We start from the raw sequence: 27,220 nt of genomic DNA, 5'->3' as shown, positions 1-27,220 counted from the left end.
AACCTGTGCTGTAGGTGTACTGCTCCCTGTGCGTGACAAACGAGCAGCTTTCTGTTTGCTCCATACACGGTTCATTTTTCTTTTCTGTGTTTGATCAAATATCTTTTTCCAACTGTTTACCTTCATTTGTTTACTTTTACCTTCTCTGCTGAGTTCACGGTCCAGGCTCTGCAGAGGACTTTGCACTGGAAATTAAGTTAATGCAGTTTTAAAAACTTTCAACAATAATCAAACAGAGGACAACAATTGGAGGATTTTTTTTTAATTTTATTTCTGTAAGCATCATCTGTGTGATTTGAAGAGGGAACACCTGGAACACCTGTTGCACCTGCCTACCTGCTGTGGACTCCTGAGCACTGCTTTGCTGCTGGACTCCCTGTGTGATCATAAAGCAGATATCCACAATGAAAGCCTGAAAACCAGCAGAGTGTTAACAGCAAAGAGAGGAAGTTGATTCACACCAGATTTTACTTTGGGAGGAAAGATGGAGTTGACGGGTCGAAGGGCAAAACGTCTGGCACTGCTTTTACTAGTTGGTGAGATTTCTGTTACTTTCATTTACATGACTATTTATTTATTTATTTATTTTTTAGCTGTGGTTGTCCAGAAATGACAAAAAGCAGCTAATATCTTCTTGTGCTTTTTGTAAAAGGTAACTGTACAATCCCTAAAAACTTGTTGCAGTATGTCTGATACTAAATCTACATTTAAACAGTAATCTTATTGTATTTCCCATGTTCTATAAAGTCATAGGTACTCTTTAAGTTTCGCTATAATATTATTGGAAGGACAGAAAACAGAAGTTACAAACTGCTTTACAGGAAAAGCGAAAAGGGGAAACATGGAAATAAATACTTGCTTATGGTGTTTCATGGCAACTTGCATTTCTTTTTATGCTAATACAATAACACTTTGACATCCCAATAAGCACCTGGAGTGAGGCTATCGTCACGTTTGTGTACTTTTCAAAAAGAAAAATCCTATAATATCTTTATAACATTTCCATATATCTGTGTATGTACTGTGTAAATCTGTCAGTGCTCATGGTTACTGTCTGGTTATTGTTGTCTCTGGTTTCACCTTAACGCCAAAAGCTTGTGGACACCTCTGATCTTAGAGGCACAGTCCATTTCCGTCTCATTTTAGATGTGTGGTGGTGTATTTTACATTTTTCTGGAGATAAATGACCAAACATTAATGCTGATGTTTCATTAATTCAGTAAACACTCTTTGTCCGGACAGAGATTTTCCACTTTGACATTAGTTTTGGACGGTTTTTCATGGTTTTAACCCAGGTAGTTCAAGTGATGGGTAATCTAAAAGCAAAATAAGATGGTATTTTTGAGATAGGGCAGTGGTTTCAACCTTGTGGCAACAGTTTTGGTAAGGCCCTCTCATGTTTTAACATGGCGTGCACAAAGCCAGGCCCATCAGGAAGTGGGTTTTTTTAATTAAAGCTTAGCATAGGAATCTCAAAACACTTGTTCAATCGTCATTCGAAACGTACATCCTAATCATCCATCCTAATTTGGTGTGCGAGAACTTAACTGGCCTCCGCAGAACTCTTTGACATCCTCAGTCCCATCCTACACATTTTGAGGATTGGAAAACTCGGCTGTGATCCAAACCTTATCAGCCGACCTCACTGGGTGACTGATTAAGGAGCAAATCCCTTCAACCACAGTGGAGGCAGTCTTAGCAGCAGCAGATTAATGCCTACAGTTTTTTGGAACCAATATGTTCAACAATCACTCATAAGCTGTTTGTCCCAACAGGTGTGGAGAAACAAGTGGTATGACAGAATGTGACTCGTTCACATTCTTACTTTCAGTAAACATGAATCGGAAAGTATTGCTCAACATGCATCCTCCTGTTTTTTTGTGACTAATTCAGTCTCGGCTGCTCTTTGTTTTCGGGTTTGGCGGAGGTTGAATTAAGCCGTGCTGCTCCGACTAAAAGAGCAAATGCACCTTTTTAAGACTAATGTTTTTTTCTGTAATCCTACAACCAAAGGTGTGATAAAGTTACCGTCATGGAGAGTGAACAGGAAAAGCTTGTATGGCAGCCTTGTGACTCAAGTGAACCTGTGTTTGTTTTCTCTGAGTGTGTGTTTAACTCTCTCTCTCAGTTCAGTGTTTATCTCTATTGACTCTCACCTCTATCTTCATTGCACTCTTGTGTTTTATGTCTCTGTCTCTTCCCTTTAATGGCATAAATGATTAAGGTGTTCTTCTTCTGTTGCTCTCTTACAACGCTGTCTCTGTCTCTCTCTACTCCACAACTAGGTCACCAACACTGTAGTTCTTTGTTGGCCAAATTTAAACTTTCTGTGTGAGGAGACCAGTTTACCCATTTGTTCATGTGTCTGACTGTGTGGGATTTTAAGCTGTGGGAGACGTCCCTGTCCCATACTTTCTGTGGTGTAATCATTAATTGAACTCATGAATCAGTAACTGCAGAAAAAAAAAAAAGTGTGTGTTCACCCCAGAAATCAAAGGGCAAATGTTTAGTTTTCCCTGTTGGAGTTGTAGAAGCATTGCTCTGTCACACCCTTTTCCCTCACGGTTGTGTGTCTGTCCCACGCTTAAACGTAGACTTTTAACCAGGTGTGATTAAAGCACAGTCAGTCTTAGTCATCCATCGGCACTGATGACAGCTTTGATTGTACAACACCTCGCTGATATGAGACCGCATGGCCACCATACTGAAGCTGCTAAACGCTGCTATGTGGGGTTGATATGAGTATTCTTTTTAAGTCTCCTTAAGAAAAGTATATTTTAAAATTTGCATGCAAACAATCGAGTAACATTCATAGTTCGGTCCTGTCTGTGTTTAGGAAAAAGTTTAATTCCTGCAGTGCGTTTATCAAAGATACAACGTTTGGATCATGGACTTTTGTCAGGCATGAAGTTCACAATATGACATCTTTATACTAAAGCCACAGGCTGCAATTAATTAAAAGGAAAGGTCAGATCTTAAATACTTGAGGCAATTAACACATCCATAAATGAAAAAAAACAAAACATAAACATGAGACAACTATAATGTACTGTAACTATAATGAACTGTAATGTCAAGATCCAGAGAATACAACTGAAAATAGAAAAGAAAAAGTTATATCTTATAAGATATATGGTGGGTAATGAAAAATACATTAGTTTTATCAATAAGAGGAGTTGGAATAGGAGTTAAGTGATCAGACAACAACCAGTCCAAATCTCCTATATTTTAATAATCTTAAAAATAAACAGTAGACTTCTGAAACGTTAAAACAAAGACAACAGAATAATTTGCTCTCAAGGAATTTTAACCAAATAATCTGACATAACGCAAAATATCAAGATAACGTGGAAAACTCTTAAACCAGCATCTAAACCATCATAATAACACAAAGACTCTCCAGTAGCTCCTTCTGATTGAGTCTATTCACAAACAGGGAAACATTTCTGCTTTTTAAGAAAGAATAAAGACGCATAAAAGCACTATTGTTCAAGTTGTTTGAAGATCCTGTGTTCAAACTGTCCCTGCACCTTCTTTGTGGAGTTATTTTTCATTATTCTTTGTGTCTGCAAGCCGACAGACGAGCAGGTTAGGTGAACCGGTGACGGCCCGTAGATGAGAATGTGTTTACCCGTCTACACACAAACCTGTCTGGGGTATTCCTCACATCTTGGACAATGCATCATGGGATGATGTCAAGGCCTCCTGCGATTCAGCGATGAATAGATGGACTGTTTTTCATGATGAACAAATGAAATCTGTGAAGAAGGAAGGCTGTTTTTTATTCATAGTCTGAAAGGAAGTTTCTAAAAAAAGACTTAGATCTGCAACTAGTAATTATTTTTCTTACAGCTTATTCTATTAATCTTTTAGTCTATGAATTGTCAGTGAATATTGTCACCACAGGTTTCCAGAGACTGAGGTGCTGTCTTCAAATAGCTTGTTTTATCAGACCAACAGTACAAAACCCCAAAATATTTAACCTACAATGATAGAAAACAGATAAAAGTAGCCGTTCTTAACATTTGAGAAGCACGGACAAGCAAATGTTTGGTAGCAGCGTGACTCTGTGGATGGCGATTACGGTCAATCTTTGACTGAAACATCTCATCTACTGGAGGGGTTACCATGAAAAAAGACAATACCTGTGATTTATTGCATTTTACATGACTTTTAATACCAAAAAAAGGCAATAACTAGAGGCTAACCTTTTTAAGAAATTGTCAAATTGTTCAAATCCCTCACCTTTATGTGATGAAACCCTCTCTCCTCAGCGGTGTGTGTGCAGGCGGACTTTGTGGAGCCTCCTCAGCCCGACACCTCGCTGCGCTCCTTGGCCGAGAGCGAGACCCGGCTGCCCTGTCACTACCAGGTGGCAAAAGAGGAGAAGGTGGTGCAGGTCACCTGGTACAAGGAGCTCGCAGACGGCAACAAGGACCAGATCATCACCGCCCACTTCGTGGACGGACACACGGGTGAGCTGCAGCGAGGGGTTAACAGTGGAGAGTTATGATCCCACACTGTTTGGTAGAGCAGATACTGTTTGGACCCTTACATGATCTGTCCTTATCAGGGTTTTGTTTAGGAATTGTATCTTAGACATGAGATATTACAACAACCATATCAATAATACAATGTTTTACTCCTGAAATAGTACTTTAACTTGAACTATATCATCTTTAAGCAAAATAAATTCTTCAAAGATACTTGAATTAAAAATGAAAAGCATCTGATTTGAAATGTTCTCTGTGTAAATAGAACATTAATGACTTAAAAATGTCAGATTTCTGTTCTTTCACTGCAGATTAACCATAGTTGTCCATTTTCTAATAGAGACTTAACACCAGCTGTGCTCTTAAATGGATTTGGTTTCAATTAAAGTCAAGTGCAATACTTTAGTAGAAAAATATTTCAAATGTTTCAAAAAGGGCAGCTATATTAGTAAGAATCTCAGTTTCAATAACAAGTCAATCAAATTAATTATGTTCAATTATACTTACCATCCAAATTGCATTGTTATTAAGGCTTTTTAAGGAAATTGACTCATTAGACATAATAGCAGTAAGGGCAGGCTCGTTTTAATCAGCTGTTTGTATGCATTCATACTCAGAGGAAAACACATTTAACGTTTAATGTAGGTGTGCCCGTTTCATGCCTGCCATGGTATTGTGAATACTTTCTGGATCAGAGCCATCTTCAATATTATTAGTTCCACCTTCTCTTTCCTGCTGTGACGAGTGAAAATGCGTTCTGGTTATGGTCGAGAACTGGTTGGTCAGAAGGATAGAGGTATGAATCCCATGCAGGCTGGAAGGGAAGTGTATATATGCAGGAAGAAAAACTTTTAGATAAACTTTAGAGTATTTGTTTAAGTTGTTTTCTCTAACAAAGATTTTTTCTCAGAGAGTTTGAGTATTTCACTTTCTGTTTTTGTAGTTTCAGCGTTGAACTTTTCACTGTTGTAGCCACGTAAACTTAACCCTTCTCAACAGGGACACACTGTAATTAGCATTGTCAGTTGAGTGGCTGCTGCGGTCAGAGTATATACAGCCTAATGCCGACAGCAGATATGTTAACTATTAAAGACTTATATAAAGACATACACTTCATAGGATTCCTTAACAACAAGATTCACCATATGTCCAGGCTTACAATATTAAATCTTAACTTTTTCTTTAATTTTGTGGGTAAAATTAGTCTTGACAGTGTTGTTATAATTTAAGCCAAAAGTTAAGTTATACTCCAATAAATCTGCCCCTCCTTCCATTCAAATTGTATGATTAAGATTGAAAGGGCACTGAGTTCAAAGGACATGCAATAACTGATAAGTGATAACGTCAAAACTAAATGTCATATCAGTTTATTGCATCTAGGTTTAACTTTTTTATTCTGTAGGTTTATAGCTGTTTGATGAAAGACTTTACAAATCTGGAAAAAACTGCACTACAGTTGGATCTGAAATAAGATCCTACCAGCAGACTGTTTAGTTTTGAGGTAAAAAAACAACAACTGCCAAATAAACTAGAATATGACTCTAATAAATTAATCTGTATTTAGATTACACATACTAGTTTAAATGCTAGATTTGGACTAAATAAAGATAAATTATCTCTGGCTTAACCTCTTGGCACAGAAACCAATGTTTTACAATTTCTGCCTGTTGTTTGTTACATCTTATTATTAGATTTACAGATTTAAATTTTACCTTTACAATTCTATCATCTCTTAAATGGGCCCTTAGGCCATGAACACAAACCAGTATTTGGCAAATCAGTTTTTACACTACTGATTTGTATATTAACCCATAACATCATAACGTTTTAAGTGGGCACTTTTAGGCCTTGCACTGTTTTAGAGTTCAAACGTGGTGACTTGATTGAAATAAAATTTGAGAGCAGCAGATACATTAATCATTTTTGTAAAATGTGGTCACACCAATAAACTACTGTATTGCCAAACGTTAAACAGTTTAGTAGTGTGCAATCTTTTTTGTTTGGCCTGCGGTATTTTCTGTAAATGGCACACAGTCAAAAAAGTTAGACCAGTTGTATGGGTGTTAATTATACAACTGGGTTATTTGTCTGTAAAGTGAGGTTGTGACATCTTTGGATAAATGCTATTTAATTTTGCCTATGCCTAATAATCTACTTTCCTTTCTTGGAGTTAATCATTTTGACGAAACATTTGTATTTTTCCCATATTTGTTATTCTTTTTTTTTGTCTGTTTGAGCTTTGCTTCAAGGATGATGAACATATAATGTGGTCTGAGCTGAAATCTTTGTTTTGTATGTCAGAATTCGGGCGTTACTCCGGCCGGGTGAGGTTTGAGAGTGGGAGCCCCACGGTGAACTCGGCTCTGCTCATCCCCAGCACGGAGAGGTCGGACGAGGGCAGCTACACTTGCCACATCTCCACCTTCCCCAACGGGAACTTTGAGAGGCATATCTCGCTCACCGTATGGAGTAAGAGTCATCCTCGTACTTTCTCTCTCTCTCTCTCTCTTTCTCTTTCTCTTCTTCGCTCCCACACGTTCCTAATCCTATCAGAGCTGCTGTAATGATGTTTAAACGGTAATCATCTTTGAGGAAGAAGAAGCCAACCAGCGGATATTCAGCAAGTTTGTCAACGTGGCCACAGACACTGACAGCATATCTAAATCTTAAGTGGGTCAGAGCAATAAAGTTATTATACTTTTCAATGTAACGACTTGAAATTGTAAGTTTGAAATGGAACCAAAAAGTGGATATTAACAGGTCACGTTAACTTTATTTATAGAGCCCAAACCCAAACCGACAGCTCTTCACCTTCTATCCTAAAACTGCTTGATTCATATAAAGAAAACTTCCCCAAAAATCCTTTAACAGGGGGGGGAGAAACTTCAGGAAGAGCAACAGAGGAGGATTGCAATAGATATTGTATATACAGCATAGACAGAAATAACAACAGCGTCATTACAATAGGAAGAAACAAAATGACAATATTTGGTAAATTAAGTGCAGATTTACTTAAAAAATATGGATCAGACAAGATATGGAGTTTCCAGTGGGTCTTCACTCTGTAATAGATCTCCAAAACTGTGTCATCAGTCTTAAATTCACACCTGTTTCCACCTAACTCATCGAATAAACTAGAAATGTCCACTCGGACCTCCAGGTGTGTCTGCAATGCCCACTGCTGTAATGTTTGATTGAATGAGCACAACCCACAATTGGCTAACCCCCCGTCTAGACTGCGAGGGTATCGGATGTGTTTTTCACTCCCACGACTCACACAACAGATACGCTTTCATATTCATCTTTACAGTTGTCTGCAACGGCTCTGTGCAGGTGCGCGACTCGAAGAGTTTATTTAGACTTCAAGTCTTTTGTTTGCATGTTGATGCCCGGTAGAAATGCACGAAATAACAGTGGTTCTGGCCGCTGAGCAGCGGCTGTGCAGCAGTGAGCAAACTGTTTCTGTGTCGTACTTGTGTACCTACAGACTGAGGGTCCGGTTGAGATTAGTGAGTGAGGAGTCAGCAGTCAATCAGTGGCATCAAACAGGCGATAAAAGGTGTTTTGAGAATGTGTGAGTCACTGCAACGACCAGAGGTCCTTTATCATGCAGACATAAATGAGCACCCAAAATATTATACAGTTTGGTGCAGCAGTATGGGAGATTAGCTGTGGACAGACACAGAGATGCACACACACAATTAGATAAGATAATCCTTTATTAGTCCCGCAGCGGGGAAATTAGCAATTTTTTGTCTGCTCTGTCACTTGTTCACATGACAGAATCATTTGGATGTCCTCATTCATCACTTACTGATATAATTGCGTTGATTTCCTTGGAAACCTAACAGCAGTTGTGGTGATGCTGTTTTGTTTTTATATTGGATCCTCCTCCTAGTAAAACCTGCAGCGCTGCTATTTGTTCTAAATGACGTTCTCATGTTGCCCCTAGTCATCAACTGTGACAGCTCCGTCGTAAACTTGTCCCAACACGCCACAGATCAGACAAACCTACAAAAATACACTCACTAGTAACCGACAACCTCCAGCACGGAATTCCCTCTAATCCATTAACATGTTACCATAAAATGTTGAATCCATAAGATACATATACATCTGTCTAAAACTGAAATCGAACCCCCCTTATTAGAAACACCTTCTGCTTTGATTCTCTTGTGTTATGGATCCAAAACAAATCAGAATTAAGACTTTTTCTTTTGGTCAGTTCATTAATTCCTGTGGGATCTTCATGCAGGTGGGTTTATTTGGCTTTAGGTCGTCGTCATCATCTCTTATTTAAAGATTAAAATGTCCCATTATGGGCTTTTTTGTGCTGTTTGCAGAAAATTATCCCTGCAGGAAATTTCTTCCCACATATTATCTGTCAATCACACACTGAGGGCTGTACTGTGATGTCATGTATTTTAGAGTTTCTGTTTACAAGGTTTGAGTCTCCACAGGTAGTGCCCTTCTCTTTGTGTGCTAATCCCTAATGGATATTTCTGCTAATGCTAACTACCTGTTTTGTCATCTACATTAATAATCCAAACACCATGGAAAGATTTAACCAAGTGTTTACAACAGCAAAAACACTACCATGAACCGGGTGTGAATCACAATCGTGTTAAACCAGTTGGCGACGAGAGCAATAAAACAGAAATGTTTTAGTTGAAAATATCACGTGATATTTGGACGCATGGTTTCTGTCTTCTCGCACAATAATGATAGACTTGATTTAGTTTATATCCTGGAGGATCTCCGCTTTTTTAATGTTCATGGCTGAAGTTGATTCACTGTCTTTCATTCGTCAGTAAGATCCTCGTGGTACCTTGTTTTCTTGATTATGGTCTCCTCTGTGTTCCAGGATGTATTTAAGGTCATTTTTTTTTATAGCCTTCTTATCTGAATCTTTCAGTGACAACATCTTGAAGAGCTTGTTGCTCAAACTTGTCTCTGACATGCAAAAACAATCACTTGTCAAACATTCAGTGACATCCTGGTTTTAATGGATCTAATTTCAGCCACTTTAGGTAATTTAAGGTGAAGACAAATTCACCCTGAGTAGGCTTTAGGAAGTATTAATTAACTCTTAATGCAGTAATTGTAGGGAATGTGCTTTACGCAAGTGGTCTACCACATCTTTGTTAATACTAAAACTGTTTAAACAAGTGATACACAGAAAGTAAAGTCTATTAAAGCAAGACAATACAAAATCTGAAAACCCAACCCAATAAATATAGTATCCCACAGTACAATTATACACAACATAGAAAATATTTAATGTTAAAAACAAAGAGCATAATTAAACAAAAAAGTGATAAAGTAAATTGATTTATCTGTTTAAAAAAAACAACAACTTTTGCTGTCATTCACTTTTTATTTTTGTTTTAATGAAAACAAATAGATATATAAAAATAATTTCATGGATTTTCATTTTATAACAACATGTTTTATAGCATTTAAAGAAATAACAATAATAATGTGTGTCTGATGTGTTTTTCTGCTAAAAAGTTAAATTACCTCGTTGTTAAAACACCTTAAAATACATCCACTACTTCACCCTGAATAAATCCATAATCTATGAATCTAAAATTAAAACTAAACTGTTGGACACAAGATATCTGTAAAGTATACTCTGGGAAGTCATGGTTGAATATGAAACCTCTAGTTGTCATGTCACAAAGTCCTCATACTTCATCCTCTCCGAGAAACTTTCAACCTTCAGCAGATAAGTGTGAAAAGCCTTCTGGTGTCAAACTTTGCACCTTGAAGCTCGAAGCCCTCAAGTGAAGTAACGATAAACAAAACACATTTCCGACGCCTCTAAACTCACCCTGTTCCTCCTCCTCTCGTCTCAGGTCTACCCATCTCCTCCCTGGACCCCGTTCTCCTGGTGGAGGGCCAGTCGTTCCGTGTGGCGGCCTCCTGTCGGGCCGTGGGCCACCCGCCTCCTCGGCTCTCCTGGGACACCGAGCTGCCGGGCCAGTCCCAAAACCGCTCCAATGAGGGCACCGTGTCCAGCTTCTACTCCCTGCACCCGCTGCGCAGCATGAACGGGAAGAAGCTGGACTGTCTGGTGTGGCACCCCGGCTTGAAGCAGCCGCGCAGGATCTCCAACAGCCTGGTGGTCCAATGTGAGTACAGCTGATAATAATGCCGTGTTTTTAGGCCTAAATAAACCAACAATGGAGCGGATGTAAATCAGATTGGAGTTTTAATTAGAATGTTATATATTCTTGAAGGTAGAGCTTGTCTAAGTGCAGACATAACCTTACTGGTTGAGTTAAACGTCAATGGGAGGAAACACCCTTCTTATTCCATGCTGTACTAACTGTATACAGTATGTACTAATATCATAATGTACTGCTGTTTAGTGACTAACCTGTACATTTTGTACTAACAGGAAATATGCAGTTCACCCGTAGATCAATCAAACTGTGACTTTGGTATGTCTGAGTCAATTCAACTTGAGAAAAAAAGACAGTGAAGATGTAATACTTCAATCTGCCACCATCCACAGTTTTAATGTTTTTTTATGCAGCTATGACAAGCCTCCTCTATGTCCTCGGACAAACAGCACTTAATAATAAGCTTTGATCAGTACGCACGATGACCTTTTTGAGTACACTGACTTTTTTTTGTCCAAATATCCGCTGATAGTTTCTGTATATGTAACTCGGGCTCTGCTTTTGACTCATAGCAGGAGATATAGATTAGTGATCATTTATGTTTCATTTAGGTGTGTCAGTAAGGAAGTCATACCAGAGCAGTGGAATGAGAACACCTTAAATGAAATGCAGTCGATATAAATGTATTATTATTATTAGCTACAGCTGTGCCTTTCCTGCAATGTCTGCAGTGTAAAAGGCATAAACCACTCAACGCATAGAAAGATATTTAATGAATGTGATGTTATCATCATGACTTCATGACTTAATAAGGTTCGTTGTTTGCACTCTCACGAAGATGAGCTATTCTGAAACCTTGTGAAAGGTCAACTCGGAAACCTTTTATTTTTAATAACTTATTCAGCGTTGCTATGTTTTAAATCCATACATAGTAATTGTACACAGAGTATACTGCATATTAATATTTACAGTATACTGCCTTTTGCAGTTAGTATGACAAATGCACAATGTATATGCATATGCATGTAATATTACTTTCACTTCTCACTTTTCACTTTCACCAAATAAATGAACGTATAATCTAATCTCAAATCAGACCAATACTTGTTTTCCAAATATTTTAAATATCATTTTTGAGATATTTCCAGAGTTAAACCACCATTCACATATTTAGATTTTTTGAAGCTGTGAGTAGCACCTCCTTTTGTTTTGCACATGGCATTTGGGGATAATGGTGCATATCTCAGAACTTAAAGTATTTCTAATTTTGTGAGTGTGACTTAGTTTAAATTATTCTGTATTAGTATGGAGTATACAATAAGGACAGTGTTGCATACTGTTTATTTAGTTCAACCTTCTTTAGCTCCTCCTGCTAATACTTCATTTAGCCCACTGTGGCCTTTTACCCTCTGGTTGCCCTGCAAGAGATATTTGTATAGCTTAACCTTCCTATTGGGAGAATAAATGGCTGGCAGTAAACTAAACATTAAACAATATTGGCAGGTTGCTGGGAAAGTGTATGAGTAATGTTTCGTCCTCTGTCACTGTTCACTTCAGTTCCTTCTGTACGACAACAACTGCTCTTTGTCCAGTGTAATGTGACAGTTCAAGGTCGTCCAGAGGGTTGGCCTCAAGTCATGAATGTGATGACTTTAGACTTGACTCGACAAAAATCTGACTTTGCAATCAGACCTACAACTGAACTTGAAGACAAATGACTTGTGACTCTACTTGGTCTTTAACATTTTGACTTGGAATGACTTGATATTCTCCACCAATCCCATAGATTACAAAAGTACTTGTAACTAGTGGAAGTACATTCACTAAAGTACTGTACTTAAGTAAAGTACAGGTCCATCACCTTTTTTTCCCTAGAGTATTTCCCTTTTATACAATACAATTTAGACATCCACTCCACTACATGTGAGAAGCAAATATTGTGCTTTTTACTCCACTTCAATTACCTGACAGCTTTAGTTACTTTTTACAATTTCTTATACCCTTTTTGTAGATTGTATTAAAAATAATAATAACTTTAAATCTTTGTGACTAACTGATGGTGTTTCTTTTTCTTCTTAAGTTACGTAAACTATTTAAAAAGCCTCTTTGTTCTGCTGGAAAATGCATCGTCACAAGGCTGAAAAATGATCTGTTTCTCTTTTTAGAGATTTATGCTTCTCACTGGACAACAACGCTACAATCATGTCATGATCTTATAGACTATGATGCGTTGCTGTAGATTAAACTAGCCTCCAGCAGTCAAATGCAACATACACGTTAATGCAGGAGTAATATTAATCCAGAAACATGATATTTAATAGTAAAACACTGGTATTGAGGGAACATTTTACTGCACATTGAGTACTTTTACTCTTCATACTTTTTATTCATTTAGCCGATAATACTTGAATATTTTTACGTAAAGGTCCCTTATTATAAAAAGTGAGATTTAAGAGGTTTTCTAAGCAAATGAGCCGTGAGAATTTCCGTACGGATGTGATGTCTTCTTTCCAATAAACAGTTTTAAACGTTAACATTCTAAACGCGTCACAGTTTATTTCCAGGTTTCAGTATGTGTGAATGACATCAGCTGACAGGAATAAAACATGCAGCCAAGCTGTTGCCTAACACAATTCTGTTGAAATTCTCAAAATATCTACCGTTTGATACAGAGAGTGACTACAGGTATATTCTGACAGAAATTACGTTTTTGAACATTAAAGCATGTAAACATAGTAGAAACCGAAAAGACAAGTCTGAACCTGGAAATGAGCATAATGTGTCTCCTTTAAGTAAGGCTTTTAATGCAGGTTTTCTACTTTTACCAAGTATTTTCACAGTGTGGTATTAGTACTTTTACACAAGTAAAGGATATGAATACATCTTCCAGCACTGAATAATTGTGCAGCAATCAATTTAAGATTATCCTGACAGCAGATGTGTAGCACTGTGCAGTACATTGCCTCAATAGCAGATAAAAGATCAGTCTGGCAGACAGACTACACATACAGGTTGTCACATTCAAATGCAAAGACTCTGCTGTCCTCAGCAACATGCAAGACACTCGACTCAGATATGACATATAATTGTAATTGTGTGACTAGAATGACATACTGTACCAGAACAAGCTCATTATTTTTGTAAATTTAATATACTGACTGTTAAAATAGCATTAATGTTGGTGCATAACAACTCAAAACACAGAGTTTAGTACCTTGACTCGACTTCATAGCCTGGTTGTGAGACCTGTGACTTGCAAAACAATGGTTTTTTTGTCCCACCTCTGCAGCCTTAATCAGTGTGAGAATGTAAAGAAGTTCTGAAATATCAGCGTCGATTCTGAGGCAACTTATCTTTTGATCATTAGACAGGAAACAGCTTCACATATTTATGGTTCTCTCCGCTGATAAAAATCTTAACATACGTGTTTTTTTCTTTCCTCTACAATGCAGCCTTTGGTTGTTGTTTTTTGTGTGTCACTGCATGCTCATATTTGTGTTTCTGTGTCAGACCCCCCAGACGCCACCATCTCTGCTGGTACGGGGGACTGGTTCGTGGGTTTGGAGAAAGCTGAGCTGGTCTGCGACAGCGGCGGATACCCCAAACCTCAGAACATCACCTGGACATGGTACCGTCATCAGCCTGTCTGCTGCTCATACACATCAACTGTTTAACTCTGTCTGGCTGCCAGCAAGAATCTGACAATTACATGTTAATTCACCCCACTGGGATGCCATTTGAGCTGCTAAATTGCTCTTTACATGGCACTGGAATGTGTCTCAAAACATATATAAGCCACCGCCATCACATACACACACAGACTACACACCTGCGAACAACCAGGAAGTGTGCTTGAATGTAAAATGAGGGCGTCTCTCTCTCTCCTGGCTCAATTTGCCGCATAATAAAAGCTACGGTGTCGTGTTGCGCAATTTGAAGTCAGAAGAAGATTGAGAGAGAGATTTTCACACAAGGGTGGGAGTAAACGACACAAGGAAGAGCAGGAGACACATGCTAAGCACTTAATCATAGTGCCATGCTTTAAATATCACTCTAATGCCTAAAACACAGGGTCTGTGCTTAAATTAGAGAGACCGTACCAGCCATTACATCTACGACTGAACACACAATGATCAAATGTTTTGTGCTGAGTGGGAAATATTTTAGCAATGAGGCAATCATGAAATATTAAGATTATCCCGGATTAAAGTTGTTCAGTCCCACAGACCCTTCGGCGCGTTCATCATTACAAGATCATAATGTGTGGACAAACATTGTTCAGACCTGGGGAAGGAGCTTCGTTTACAATTTTAGTTAAAGGTAGCTCATTATGAAATTCAGAGCAGAAGGGTTGCCTCTACACAGCTGTTATGTCAAATACTGTCACCCATCAATGTGTTTCCTCATACCTGAACCAACCCTTAACCCTAAACCTAACCTCAGGGGGGGGAAATATTAGGAAGGAAACACTATTCAACAGGGGAACAAACTTTGACATAACTCCAGTAGCTCACAGCTAACAGTGCTAACAGTGCTTACGGCGGTAACAGTGGCAACAGTGCTGAGAGAGCTGACAGTACATGAGATTAAAACCAACTAAAACATCTGCCTGGTGTGAGACTAGTGCATGAGACAAATACACAACAATTCTTATTTTCAGGTGAATATAGACAAAAAAAACATACTTAGTCATAGTATATTCCATTTCTTACAATATATCCACCTTCATGCTACACTCTGTACCTTTTAATGCTTTGAATCTTTAAAGAAATACTTCAACATTTTGGGAAATTTGCTTATTTACTTAGTTGTGGAGAGAAGAGCGATACCACTCTAATATCTGACCCGTTTAGCGTAGCTTAGCATAAAGACTGCTAGCGTGGCCCTGCCCAATGGTAACAAAATACTTCTACTTGCATCTCGTTTGCACAAGTATTGTGATAATTCTCTCACAAAGATAAACGGATAAGAATCCATTTTGGCTGCTGAAGGTGGTTTGCTCACTTTGTCTGTATCATTTTCAACCATCTACTCTGTGTCAGATGCAATCTCCACCTCTGGCTCTATGATAAAAGGCTGGTTAGAGAAGCTAGGTGGGGTTTTGAGAAAAGAAATCTGAGCTTGCCCCTGTTTGGGGGGGTGAAGCAGCAGTTAAATAGCTGCTGAAGCAAAGTGAAACCCGGGGGCAACATGACCCCTCTCAGTGGACCTGATCAGAAACTGGCTCTCCATTATGTGATGTCTTCCGCTGCACTGTGTGCTCGCTGGGCTTGCTTAAATCCCCCAAACCTAGTATTTATGTGGTCTGTTCAGATCAATGGGCGCCAGTTGTAAGCTCAGCAGGTTTTGGTTCAGGTGCAAGGGAATTGTTGGTTACATTCTGCTGTGAACCTGATACTGTGATGTGTTTATTTTAGCCTAAACACTGCAAGAAGGTCGCTGCATTTCATCCGGTTGTGTTAGTAAGAATATTTCTTAAACTGGAATGCAAGTCACATTGTTCATCAGAATGAGTCAAAGCTATTGTTTGGAGCAGTGAGTCACAGGTTTCTGTGTGGTTTATTAATGGCTTCACCTCTGTGACACATCATTTCCTCATTAATTGTGACATTGTCTTCTGCTCATCCACAGGAAAGGAGGACCGTTGCCGGATAGGGCGTCTGTGGTTGGAGGAAAACTTGTGTTTGGACGGGCCCTCCGCATGAATGACAGCGGGGTCTATGAGTGTGTGGTCAGGAACAACGTCGGAGTAGGAAAAACAGAGTATGTCTTCACAGTGAAAGGTGGGTGGATTTCAGCTTTGTTTGTGTTTGAGATCACACAGGATTGAAATGAGAAACTGTCCTGCTATAGTTTGCTTTGTTGGTGTAGAAAGGGGAAATGAGAGAACACATACTTGGAATGAATCATGAGAGTAGTTGAGTTTTAGACAAAAACTAAATTCTCCTTTATTGTGCATGTTTGCTGCCCCCTTGTGATAGATACACGGTATGAACTGATGGTTTCTTATCTCATTTAGGATCTAAATTGTTGCATGAAACATGCCACTGTGGTTTTGTGGCTGTGTGAATGGTTTAGCTTGAGAGATATTCATCAGACGTCCTCCTTTCCTTGTTTTTCTTCCAGAGACATCTCAACAGAAGGGCCCCATCGACAACCTGCTGCTGATCATTATTGGTGCTTCAGCCGGAGTGTTGGTTCTGGTCCTGGTCATGGTCGTCCTGCTGGTCAACCGCCACCATCGACACAAAAACAAAAAGCTTGAGATGGAGCTCAGCGAAAAAACGTAAGCTGGCCCACATTTTCATGACAAAGCCATGTGGTCAGGAACTGGAAAATGCATTATTTATTCCCCATACCCAGATGACAGCTGGACTGTGATTTTTTGTTTTGTTGTTGTTAACTGCTATTTAAACTGTTTACACACTATTATCTGAAATTAAAATCCTCAAAATGCCTTGTTTTCTCAGAGAGGAAATGCAAAGCTTCTCCAGGCAAGCCTCCTTCAGGAGACTGAACTCCGTCAGCACAGACCCCAGAGTGCAGGTACAAACACACACTCTCCTGCTGAGAACAATAACCTGCAGGGTTCAGAGAAACCAGGTCGACACACCCGCCCCACCCGAACAGCAGCCATGTCTGCTGTTTGGAGGCTGATGATTGCAGGCTGCTGCAGCTTCAAACAAATACTAAAAAGTGTCCATGAACACTGCATGTTCACATCTCATTCTGGGTGATTCAGTTTATTTATCTTTTGCTCTCATGTTAGCTTACTTTCTCTCACTTTCTCAATTTTTTTTCCAGTCTGAAGATTACGCTCTGCTCAGAGTAGACAGCCGGATGAAAAGCAGCCAGATGTCTCTGGTAAGTTCCTCACTGTTAATTAATTAATTGATTACAGCTTTTGAAATGTGAAGATATGGTATCTCCTCTGTTTTACATGATTGTAAATTAAATATATTTGGGTTTTCAGAATGTTTAATCAAAACTGTCAATACAACCTTTTTTTTTACATTTTAGAGAATAAACAATACATTGATTGATCTTTGAAATAATCAAGGTATTTATCTTTTGTGAAATTATTAGTTGTTATCATAATAATTAGTTAGTTACAACCCTACTGCCATTATTATTAAATCTAATGGCTGACCAGATAAATCGCTCCAATGTGGTTCTGGTTTATTAAGTTAAATGAACACGACAAAAGTTATTCAGTAATCAGTAATATACATCTGAGAGAAATGTTAAATATTCCCTTTTTTAAATAAAAATGGTCAAATTTATTCCATAAATGTAAAAAGTAGCATCAGATACTAGCTTCCTATTTGCACCAGTTGTCCATCCCCCATTATAACACACGGTTACTTAATGTAATACTACAGTATATTAACTTACATGATTAAAGAGCAATTGTTATAGACACATACAATTAAAGTTGTGTGAGAACTGAAGAGTCCTTGTTATCAGTGTTGTGACTGTGTGGTTCAACTCCCCGGCCTGCAGGAGCGACCCTACAAAGGCAGCCAGTCCACTCTGGGTGGGAAGTGGGGTCCTCCGGGTGGGGTGGAGGTGGACGAGCTGGGACGCCCCGTCGTCTGGCACGACGGCAGAGAGAGCCAGAGAGGAGCAGAGATGGACAGAGAGAAGGAGGAGCGCAGGAGGAGGGTGGAGTCGTATCTGAAGAGCAGCAACATGTCACTGGTATGTGTCAGCATCCGGGAGATTAGGGGTGAAAAGCATTTAGATTTTGTTTGTAATGTGTCATACTTTATCATTGTTTTATTTATTGCGGAATCTGTGTCGTCACAGAGACGGAACAAAACAGCAGCTGTGATTTGTTTTATTATGAAACAAAAGATATAGGACAAAACCTCCTAGAAGGAAAGTAAACTAGGTCCATACTTAACACCAGTAAATGTATCAGAACCTGATTGGCTACACTTAAACACTAACTCTGTAAGGCTAGTTTTTACAGGAAATATTTGCTCTAGAGGGTTGCATTCAACACTGCCAAAATGTAGAAAGTTTATACTTCCTCTCTGTTTTATAAGCAGAAGAGGCGGTGCATTATTGACCAACCTGTTGCGAAACGATAGCACTTGGTGTTGCTGCAAAAGCAGAGAATTTACCAACTTGTGTGTCCTCTTTTAGTAACTCTCACTGCCTTAAATTGGGTTGTATATGTTGTATAGTGGTGGGACACATGATATATTATATAGATTGTGTTTTCATACCTTACATCTACAGTTTCTAGCTTTTTTAGAATTTTCACTTTCAACAAACACAAGCAGGCATACAATTCGGTATCTCATAGGCTATTGCAAAATGTTTTGCAAAGCTGGAAAATTTCTTGTTAAACCAAAGTGAACACACAACCTTATTTGGATTCTTGGAGCAAGTGTTTAAGTCCATTTCATAACACAACAGTGAGCTTTTCACTCCAAATAGGGCATGTGGATTATCCCCATTTTATTCAATAAAAAGAAAAAGAGGTCTAAAACATATCTACATCCAGCACTAGAGAGAGAAACAGTAATGTGTCTCTATGCCGTTTATACCAGGACTCAGGTCTGCCCTCTTCCCTGGTTCCCCTGAAGGCCCCGCAGGACGAAGGCGCCGGACCCAGAGAACCAGACCTGCCCCACCTCAGAGAGGGAGACCCCCGCCAGGAGAGGACTGGGCTCCCACCCCGTCGGTTGTCGAGGAACACGAGGACGGCGGTGACAGCAGCTCCTACCAGCTCTCGGAGGCGCTCACCAATCACTTCTACTACAGTAACGGTGTCCTCAGGCCCAGGCCGCACTCCAACGCCACCCTGCTGCACCCTAGAGGACAGATCATCTAGACCACGGACCCTTATACAAAACACGAGAGGGGAGAAAGCTTGCCTGCATCCAAACTTTTATTTTTTTTTGGCCTTAGGGCTTGTGAGTTTTTGACCCTTTATCCCCACACTATGAATTCATTTTTGGGGCATTTTATGCCTTTATTAAACAGCCGACAGTGGACAGAAACAGGAAATGAGAGAGAGCGAGAGAGTGAGAGAGAGAGAGAGAGAGTGAGTGAATGTCATGCAGCAAAAGTCCCAAGCCAAACATGAACCAGAGATGGCAAGGTGCTACATTTTTGGGAAGCTTTTGATCCCGATTATTTAGCAAATAAAGAATTACAGTAGGCGACCAACGAGTTCTGCCTTCCACAAACCAACATGGAGAGTAAATGAAATCTTTCTCTTGTTGAACGTGCAAGGAATAAAGGTTCCTGTTACATAATGTTTACTCTTTTATCTGCAGAGCCAAAATCTTGCACCCACTGCTTCGGTGAGTTGCACACATTTTAAATAGACAAAGGGAGAGCACGGATGAATCCTGACAAACAGCATCAGGTACCATGTTTACATCAAAACATTCAGGGAGGATCATATGGGGACAAAGACACAATTTCTACAATCCAAATGTCTGGCCAAGTTAAGAGTAAACTGTACTATAATATTTGATATTTTCAGCTTGAACGCACCTGTGGATAAGGAGAAAGTGTGTGTGCATTTGTGTGTGTATGTATGATATATATAAGCAAGAGCTATGAGGAGATACTTTGTGTTAATGATTTTGTCATCAAACAGCCACCAGCAACTACAAAAAGGTCAAGAAGGCACCTGAACACAAACATGGACAAAGTAAACTGGTGGAAGTTCATGGTTACACACACATCGAACTGGTTTCCATGACTGTGTTTAAACCATCATCAGTGCACATCGATGAACAGACTGGACCGAAACATGCAGAAGATGAACTGTAAAGCAACGTTCTGCATCAACGCACAGTCAGCTGTGTGTGTGTGTGTGTGTGTGTGTATGAGTGTCGTTGTGTAAATTGTTTATATGAATTCAGTGTTTTTCTATGGAACTGTAAAAAAAAAAAAACTGCCATGTAAATATTAAAATGTTTATTCATAAAAGTACAGCATACAAGTCATTGTTTTTTTTTATTATAACCTGGGACAATCAAGCTTGAATCGCCTCATACACATGAGGATAAAGGGCATCACTGATCACAGCTGCTGCAGTAACATGGTATTTAAATTACATTGCCTGGTTTATTCTTGTTCTGACGTTCACATCCTCATTTGCTTGGTAATGACGGAAATAATTGAGATTGTGGATACCAGTAGAAAAACTGGATTTTCACAGGGTGGCTGGTCTCTCTCTGTGCGACAGGCTGTTGAGTTCAGTCATTTTAAAGAACCCTCTGTATGAAACGATTACAGCGACTTTTCCTTAAATATGCTTATTCACTTTCTTTTTAAGAGTAAGATGAGATAAATACCACTCTCATGTCCTCAGCCGAGATATAAAGTGTTAATTGGTGAGCGTTTGAGGTGCGGTTTCCCTCTGTTTCAAGTCTTTATGCTGAGCTAAGATAAGCTAATTGGCTGCTGGCTGTACATTCATATTTACCAAACAGATATGAGAGTGGTATCAATCTTCTCATCTAACTCTCTTCAGGAAAGCAAATAGGCATATTTCCCGAAATGGCGAACTATTCCTTTAAGATACTGCTCCTTCACTTAAAGCGGATATATGGGGAGGAGGGGGAACCAGGCACGGATGACTGGAGGAGACCGTGGACTGCTACACCTGCAGGAAGCCCTACATCTCCCAGCATGCAAGGTTGAATTCTTAAAGTGCTTTGATGAGCGCTTACTTTCCTGTCTTTGTTAGCCTTAGATAAATATGGTGGGCCAGCTTTGGCTCCGGAGGTAAAGCGAGTCGACTTGTAATCGGCAGTTCAATCCCAGGCTTCTCCACTCGGCATGTCGAAGTGGCCTTGGGCAAAATACCAAAACCCAAAAATTGCTGAGCAATCAATGAGTGAATGAGCATGAGATTAGATCCTGATGTGTATGTGTGTGTGAATGGGGTAAATGTAAATGTAGTGTCAAGTGCTTTGAGTGGTCGAAAACCAGCAAGGCTCTTTATAAAGGCCGTCCATGACTTTACACAATTATGAGAAATTGCCAAAGTCGCCGAATTTACATTAAAAGAAATGTACATGTGACCAAACTTGATGTTTCAGCAGTTTTACAAAGACAACACACAAAGACTGGTGTGCGTTCAGTCTCAATCTCTAAGCAGTGTGGTTGTCTTCTTCAGAATTTCCAAAAGTTTTCATCTTTATCTTTCTATCTGTTGGTTCGATATTCTCTGTGAGCCTGATAATGGACAACAGATGGGAAAATGGTTATGTTAAGGGATATCAGAGGGTCTCCAGTCATCATACACACAGATGTTTGCAATTCATGTCCTTATGTGTAACCTGTAAAAGTCCATATTCAGCCATGTCAATGGGGATTGATGTCCCAACATGTTTTTGTTTTTAACTGGCTGCCGGTATACAAACAGCACTTAATACCAAAATTAGTCCTTACACTGCAAGCTATGTTAAAGTTTTAAGTTAATCTCAAAAACAAAAAGTTAGAAGTGCACAGTAAAATCAGTCGGCTACGTTACTTGTAAGTAATATTAAAATATAAAGAGAATTTGTTAGTTCACCTAAACACACAGATATTTTCACTCTTCAAAAATCTACTGAATCAAACTGCATTTTGGGAAAGTGCCTCTTTGTGAGTCCGCTGGTGAGTGCGAAGGTTGCTCCTCTGAGAGAAACACTTTCCGCACGTTTCGCACGTGTACGGTTTCTCTCCCGTGTGAATCCGCTGGTGAATCTCCAGGTGGCTGACGCGATCGAAGCTCTTGCCGCAGAACGGGCAGATGAACCACTTCTCCTTTATGCGGCGGTTCGCTATCGTTTTGTGCAACTCGGGGTCGTTTAAAAGAAAGAATCTGCTGTCGGGGTTAAAAGCGGACGTGCTTTTAGTGTGTGGTTGTTTCTCCGAGAGGAATCTGATGGACACTCCTCTCTGGGGGATTTATTGCGTCTATAGGCTGACTCGGCTGAGCTTGGTTAAAAGTCACAGGAGCTCTTGATTTACTCGATGCCCCGGGTCCGTTGTCCCTCACACACCTGTCCGAGTACGCCGCCTCTGCTGAATTGTCAAAAATGTCCAAAGCATTCTGGATGAGCAGGATTTCTGAGTCCAGATTTTGCGACATCTGCTTCGGTTCAAAAAAGCAGTCCGAGTCATCAGCAGTGTCGCTGTCTCCCACTGAAACCGACGACCAGTGCTGGCTCTCTTGTTCTTCCGCAACCTCGGCAGGTTGGAGGTCCAGTTCCATCTCATGGTGACCCGATCCGTCGACGATGCCCTGATCGACAGAGTCCACGATCTGCTCCACGATCTGGACGTCGTCCTCGTCCTCTAGCTTCACTATAAAGTCTTCGTCGTCCTCCCTGCAGTCGCTTTCGCAGACGTCAGATTTGAGCTGCTCGCATTGTTTCTCCTCCGTCTGTGATGGAGGCGGTGTTCTGTGATTCGCTGAGGTGTCCGCCTTCTCTCTGACGCTCTGATCCAATGACAACGTCTGGACTGAATCTATAATGGGCCCTGAAACAACAAAGAAGGCATTGAAAACCAGTTGTTATTATGTGCTTTGATATAGATGTAACAATCACAATTTTTAGTTTAGTTTCAAAGCTTTCAATGAGACGTAGAGCAAGTTTAACTGGTTCAAAAGGGCCGGAGCGTTGCAGCCTGAGACGCATGCCAAACAGTTATAAACAGTTGCTTGTTACCAAAACAGTTTGATAGACACCTAAAAGGATAGCAACTCACATTCATTTTCATTATTGATTAGTCTATCAGTTATTCCAATGAATAGATTACTTATTTAGTCTCCTAATATCAGAAAATAGTGAAAAATGATATACCGTACATGTGTAAATAACTGGTTTTGTCTGAAAAACAGTCCAAAACCCAAAGCTATTTGGTTTACAAAGACATATTAAACAGAGAGAAACAGCAAATCCTCACATCTGAAAATGGAAAATACACATAATTAGCATTTTTTTTAAAAATCATTGTTGAACAATTGTCTATCAACTGACTAACAATTAGAATGAAAGTAAAATGTTTTTTAGATGCAGTCAGAGAGTAGCCTCTAACTTCCTCCGATATTAAAGGGCCAATAATGCTGTTAGAAAACAGCAAAGCTTAATACAGGTTGACCTAATTAAAAAAGGAATTTGGAAGTTCTTCATAGAACATGTGATGACATGTGGTGGTGTAGTGTAATGGCAACTACTTTGATAGAAAATAACAATATTTTTCTTTATTTCAGCCTTTAAAGTGTGAGGATTTTGCAACTTTTCTATAAATAGATTAAAACATGCATTCTCCATGTATACACTGTTTTATGTGACATGTTGTACTTCCTATAGTTAAATTAAAACATGCATTCTCCATGTATACACTGTTTTATGTGACATGTTGTACTTCCTATAGTTAAATTAAAACATGCATTCTCCATGTAAATAGATTAAAACATGCATTCTCCATGTATACACTGTTTTATGTGACATGTTGTACTTCCTATAGTTAGATTAAAACATGCATTCTCCATGTATACACTGTTTTTATGTGACATAATTAGATTAAAACATGCATTCTCCATGTATACACTGTTTTTATGTGACATAATTAGATTAAAACATGCATTATCCATGTATACACTGTTTTTATGTGACATAAATAGATTAAAACATGCATTCTCCATGTATACACTGTGTTATGTGACATGTTGTACTTCCTATAGTTAAATTAAAACATGCATTCTCCATGTATACACTGTTTTATGTGACATAATTAGATTAAAACATGCATTCTCCATGTAAACACTGTTTTATGTGACATGTTGTACTTCCTATAGTTAGATTAAAACATGCATTCTCCATGTATACTGTTTTTATGTGACATAATTAGGTTAAAACATGCATTCTCCATGTAAACACTGTTTTATGTGACATGTTGTACTTCCTATAGTTAGATTAAAACATGCATTCTCCATGTTTACACTGTTTTATGTGACATGTTGTACCTCCTATAGTTAAATTAAAACATGCATTCTCCATGTATACACTGTTTTATGTGACATACCTCCTATAGTCACATTAAAACATGCATTCTCCATGTTTACACTGTTTTATGTGACATGTTGTACTTCCTATAGTTAGATTAAAACATGCATTCTCCATGTTTACACTGTTTTATGTGACATGTTGTACCTCCTATAGTTAAATTAAAACATGCATACACTGTTTTATGTGACATGTTGTACTTCCTATAGTTACATTAAAACATGCATTCTCCATGTATGCACTGTTTTATGTGACATGTTGTACTTCCTATAGTTAGATTAAAACATGCATTCTCCATGTATACACTGTTTTATGTGACATGTTGTACTTCCTATAGTTAAATTAAAACATGCATTCTCCATGTTTACACTGTTTTATGTGACATGTTGTACCTCCTATAGTTAAATTAAAACATGCATTCTCCATGTTTACACTGTTTTATGTGACATGTTGTACTTCCTATAAATAGATTAAAACATGCATTCTCCATGTTTACACTGTTTTATGTGACATGTTGTACCTCCTATAGTTAAATTAAAACATGTTTACACTGTTTTTATGTGACATGTTGTGCCTCCTATAGTCACATTAAAACATGCATTCTCCATGTATGCACTGTTTTATGTGACATGTTGTACTTCCTATAGTCACATTAAAACATGCATTACTTATGTTCCTGCATGGCTCAGGGGTCACCAGGGGTCATCCTTACCATCCCCTGCGGGCTGCAGCAGCCTGTTCTGCAGCTCTCTCCTGGAGGACAGCACCGTGGACCTCTCGCTCTCCATCAACACCAGCTTCCGGTTCAGGGCCTCGATCTCGCTCTCCCTCCGGCGGAGCTCGACCTGGACGAGGGCGAAGCCGTCCTCCCACAGCTTCCCGATCTCCAGCACGGCGGCTTTAGCCAGCATCTCCATGATCGAGGTTAACTTGTTCTGGAAAGCCACGCAGTTGGCCATGTTTGTGCCCTCCTCCTCCTCCTTCTCCTCCTTCTACTACTCGTGCTCCTCGGGGTCAGCGCTTCCGCAAAGCTGTTGCTAAGCGACGGGGACCGTAAAGCTAACTTTATACGGTGAGAATCTCCACCGTCGTGGTTTACGTCACGGTCGCTGTTTGAGGCGAAAAACATGGAAGTGTAACAGAATAGTAACAGGAAGCGTTGGTGGTCATGTGACGGAGGTGATACGGGTCCGACGGTGGGACAAAATACCTCGACAGGAAAACAAGACGAAAAGCAAACTTCCTCCTCCCCGTTTACAACAAGTAACAAATGGTTTATAACAAACTATAAAGTAGTTATAGACACATTCAAACCCAAACAATGAAATCACAAAAAAAACCTAAAAAATATAATTATAATAATAATAAATAAATACATACATAAATAAGTAAATAAATAAATAAATATAGCTTGAATCTTCATTCTTAAAGATTCAACTTGTATATATATATATATATATATATATATAGAATTATGTGGTAAACAAACAAATGCTCAACAAACCAGAATATATTTTATATTTTAGATTCTTCAAAGTAGTTGAATGAGAAGGTGTGTCCAAATGTATGTATATAAAAAAAATTGTATTTACAACTTGAATATTTAAGACTGAAGATTCAAGCTAAACAAATCCATAAACCAGTTTTGAAACACACACACACACTTGATATATATATATATATATATATATATATATATATGTATGTATATATGTATGTATATAAAAAAAATTGTATACAACACTGAAGACACAACACACACACACACACACACACACACACACACACACACACACACACACACACACACACACACACACACACACACACACAGAAACAGTCTTAGACTATTTGTACATGTGCATATACAACACAGGGTGAGATATGTATTTATGCAGCCTTCTTGCACTGTTATTAATAATTTATTAAAAGTTTTTCATACGAGAGCATATCATTGTTGACACTTTTGGAATCTCTCATAACAACATTGTAGTGTGTTATAAAACAAAGTATTACTTGTTTGTATTTAATTATAATTGATTTGATATAACACATATTTACTTAGAAAAAAAAACATGTAATAAATATAAAATATGTTGTAATGCTGTTTCCAATCTCAAGAATTAACTTTTAGTCCGAAAATAGTTAAGAGTTTTTTTTTGACACAGGGCTACAAAAACAAGTAATACAGTAATGTAAGTTGAGTTGATGGTTGCTATTTTTCTTTAGTTATTCAAATATGTTGTTGGTTTAGCTTTACCAATATTTATTATCGGATGAGCTTCTATTAGTAAAACTCAATGTATAGACTCTCTGGAAAATCCCAACGCTTATGAGGCCATAACAAAGAAAGTCCATCCAAATACAACAAACCACTTTTGAATGCTAATTTTTAAAATAAATATGACTTGGTATCTTATAGGTATTACTCACGCTATTATAAATATAAGATCTATTATCTTAATTGTGAAATAACAAGTCATATACACTTGGCATGGTGGATTTAGTGTTTAATAAGTGGTTGAAATGGGCCTTCATCATACGGAGGAGATGAAAGCAAATGTTT

General features: G+C 38.8%; 2 protein-coding genes across 2 annotated transcripts; one reads left to right on the top strand and one right to left on the bottom strand.

The window, feature by feature from the left end:
* Window positions 1-4: 4 nt before the first annotated feature.
* On the top strand, window positions 5-19,549 carry nectin4b (nectin cell adhesion molecule 4b). The gene is given in 12 exon segments (XM_054623431.1): window positions 5-536; window positions 4,275-4,475; window positions 6,795-6,962; window positions 10,352-10,627; window positions 14,132-14,249; window positions 16,253-16,404; window positions 16,748-16,907; window positions 17,092-17,167; window positions 17,426-17,485; window positions 18,125-18,322; window positions 19,183-19,279; window positions 19,282-19,549. Coding segments are annotated over 12 exon segments (1,743 nt in total). The 5' UTR covers window positions 5-484; the 3' UTR covers window positions 19,467-19,549.
* Window positions 19,550-19,660: 111 nt separating this feature from the next.
* LOC129111288 (uncharacterized) lies at window positions 19,661-25,817 on the bottom strand. The gene is made up of 2 exons (XM_054623434.1): window positions 25,367-25,817; window positions 19,661-23,125 (listed from the first exon to the last, which is right to left on the bottom strand). The coding sequence occupies exons 1-2, from the start codon at window positions 25,611-25,613 to the stop codon at window positions 22,494-22,496; spliced, it is 879 nt and encodes a 292-aa protein (XP_054479409.1). The 5' UTR covers window positions 25,614-25,817; the 3' UTR covers window positions 19,661-22,493.
* Between the last annotated feature and the right edge of the window lie 1,403 nt (window positions 25,818-27,220).

Source organism: Anoplopoma fimbria, chromosome 3, assembly GCF_027596085.1.
Source record: "Anoplopoma fimbria isolate UVic2021 breed Golden Eagle Sablefish chromosome 3, Afim_UVic_2022, whole genome shotgun sequence".
Taxonomy (NCBI): Eukaryota; Metazoa; Chordata; class Actinopteri; order Perciformes; family Anoplopomatidae; genus Anoplopoma; species Anoplopoma fimbria.
Note: the sequence above shows the minus strand (reverse complement) of the source record. Positions and strands in the feature narration are given on the sequence as shown.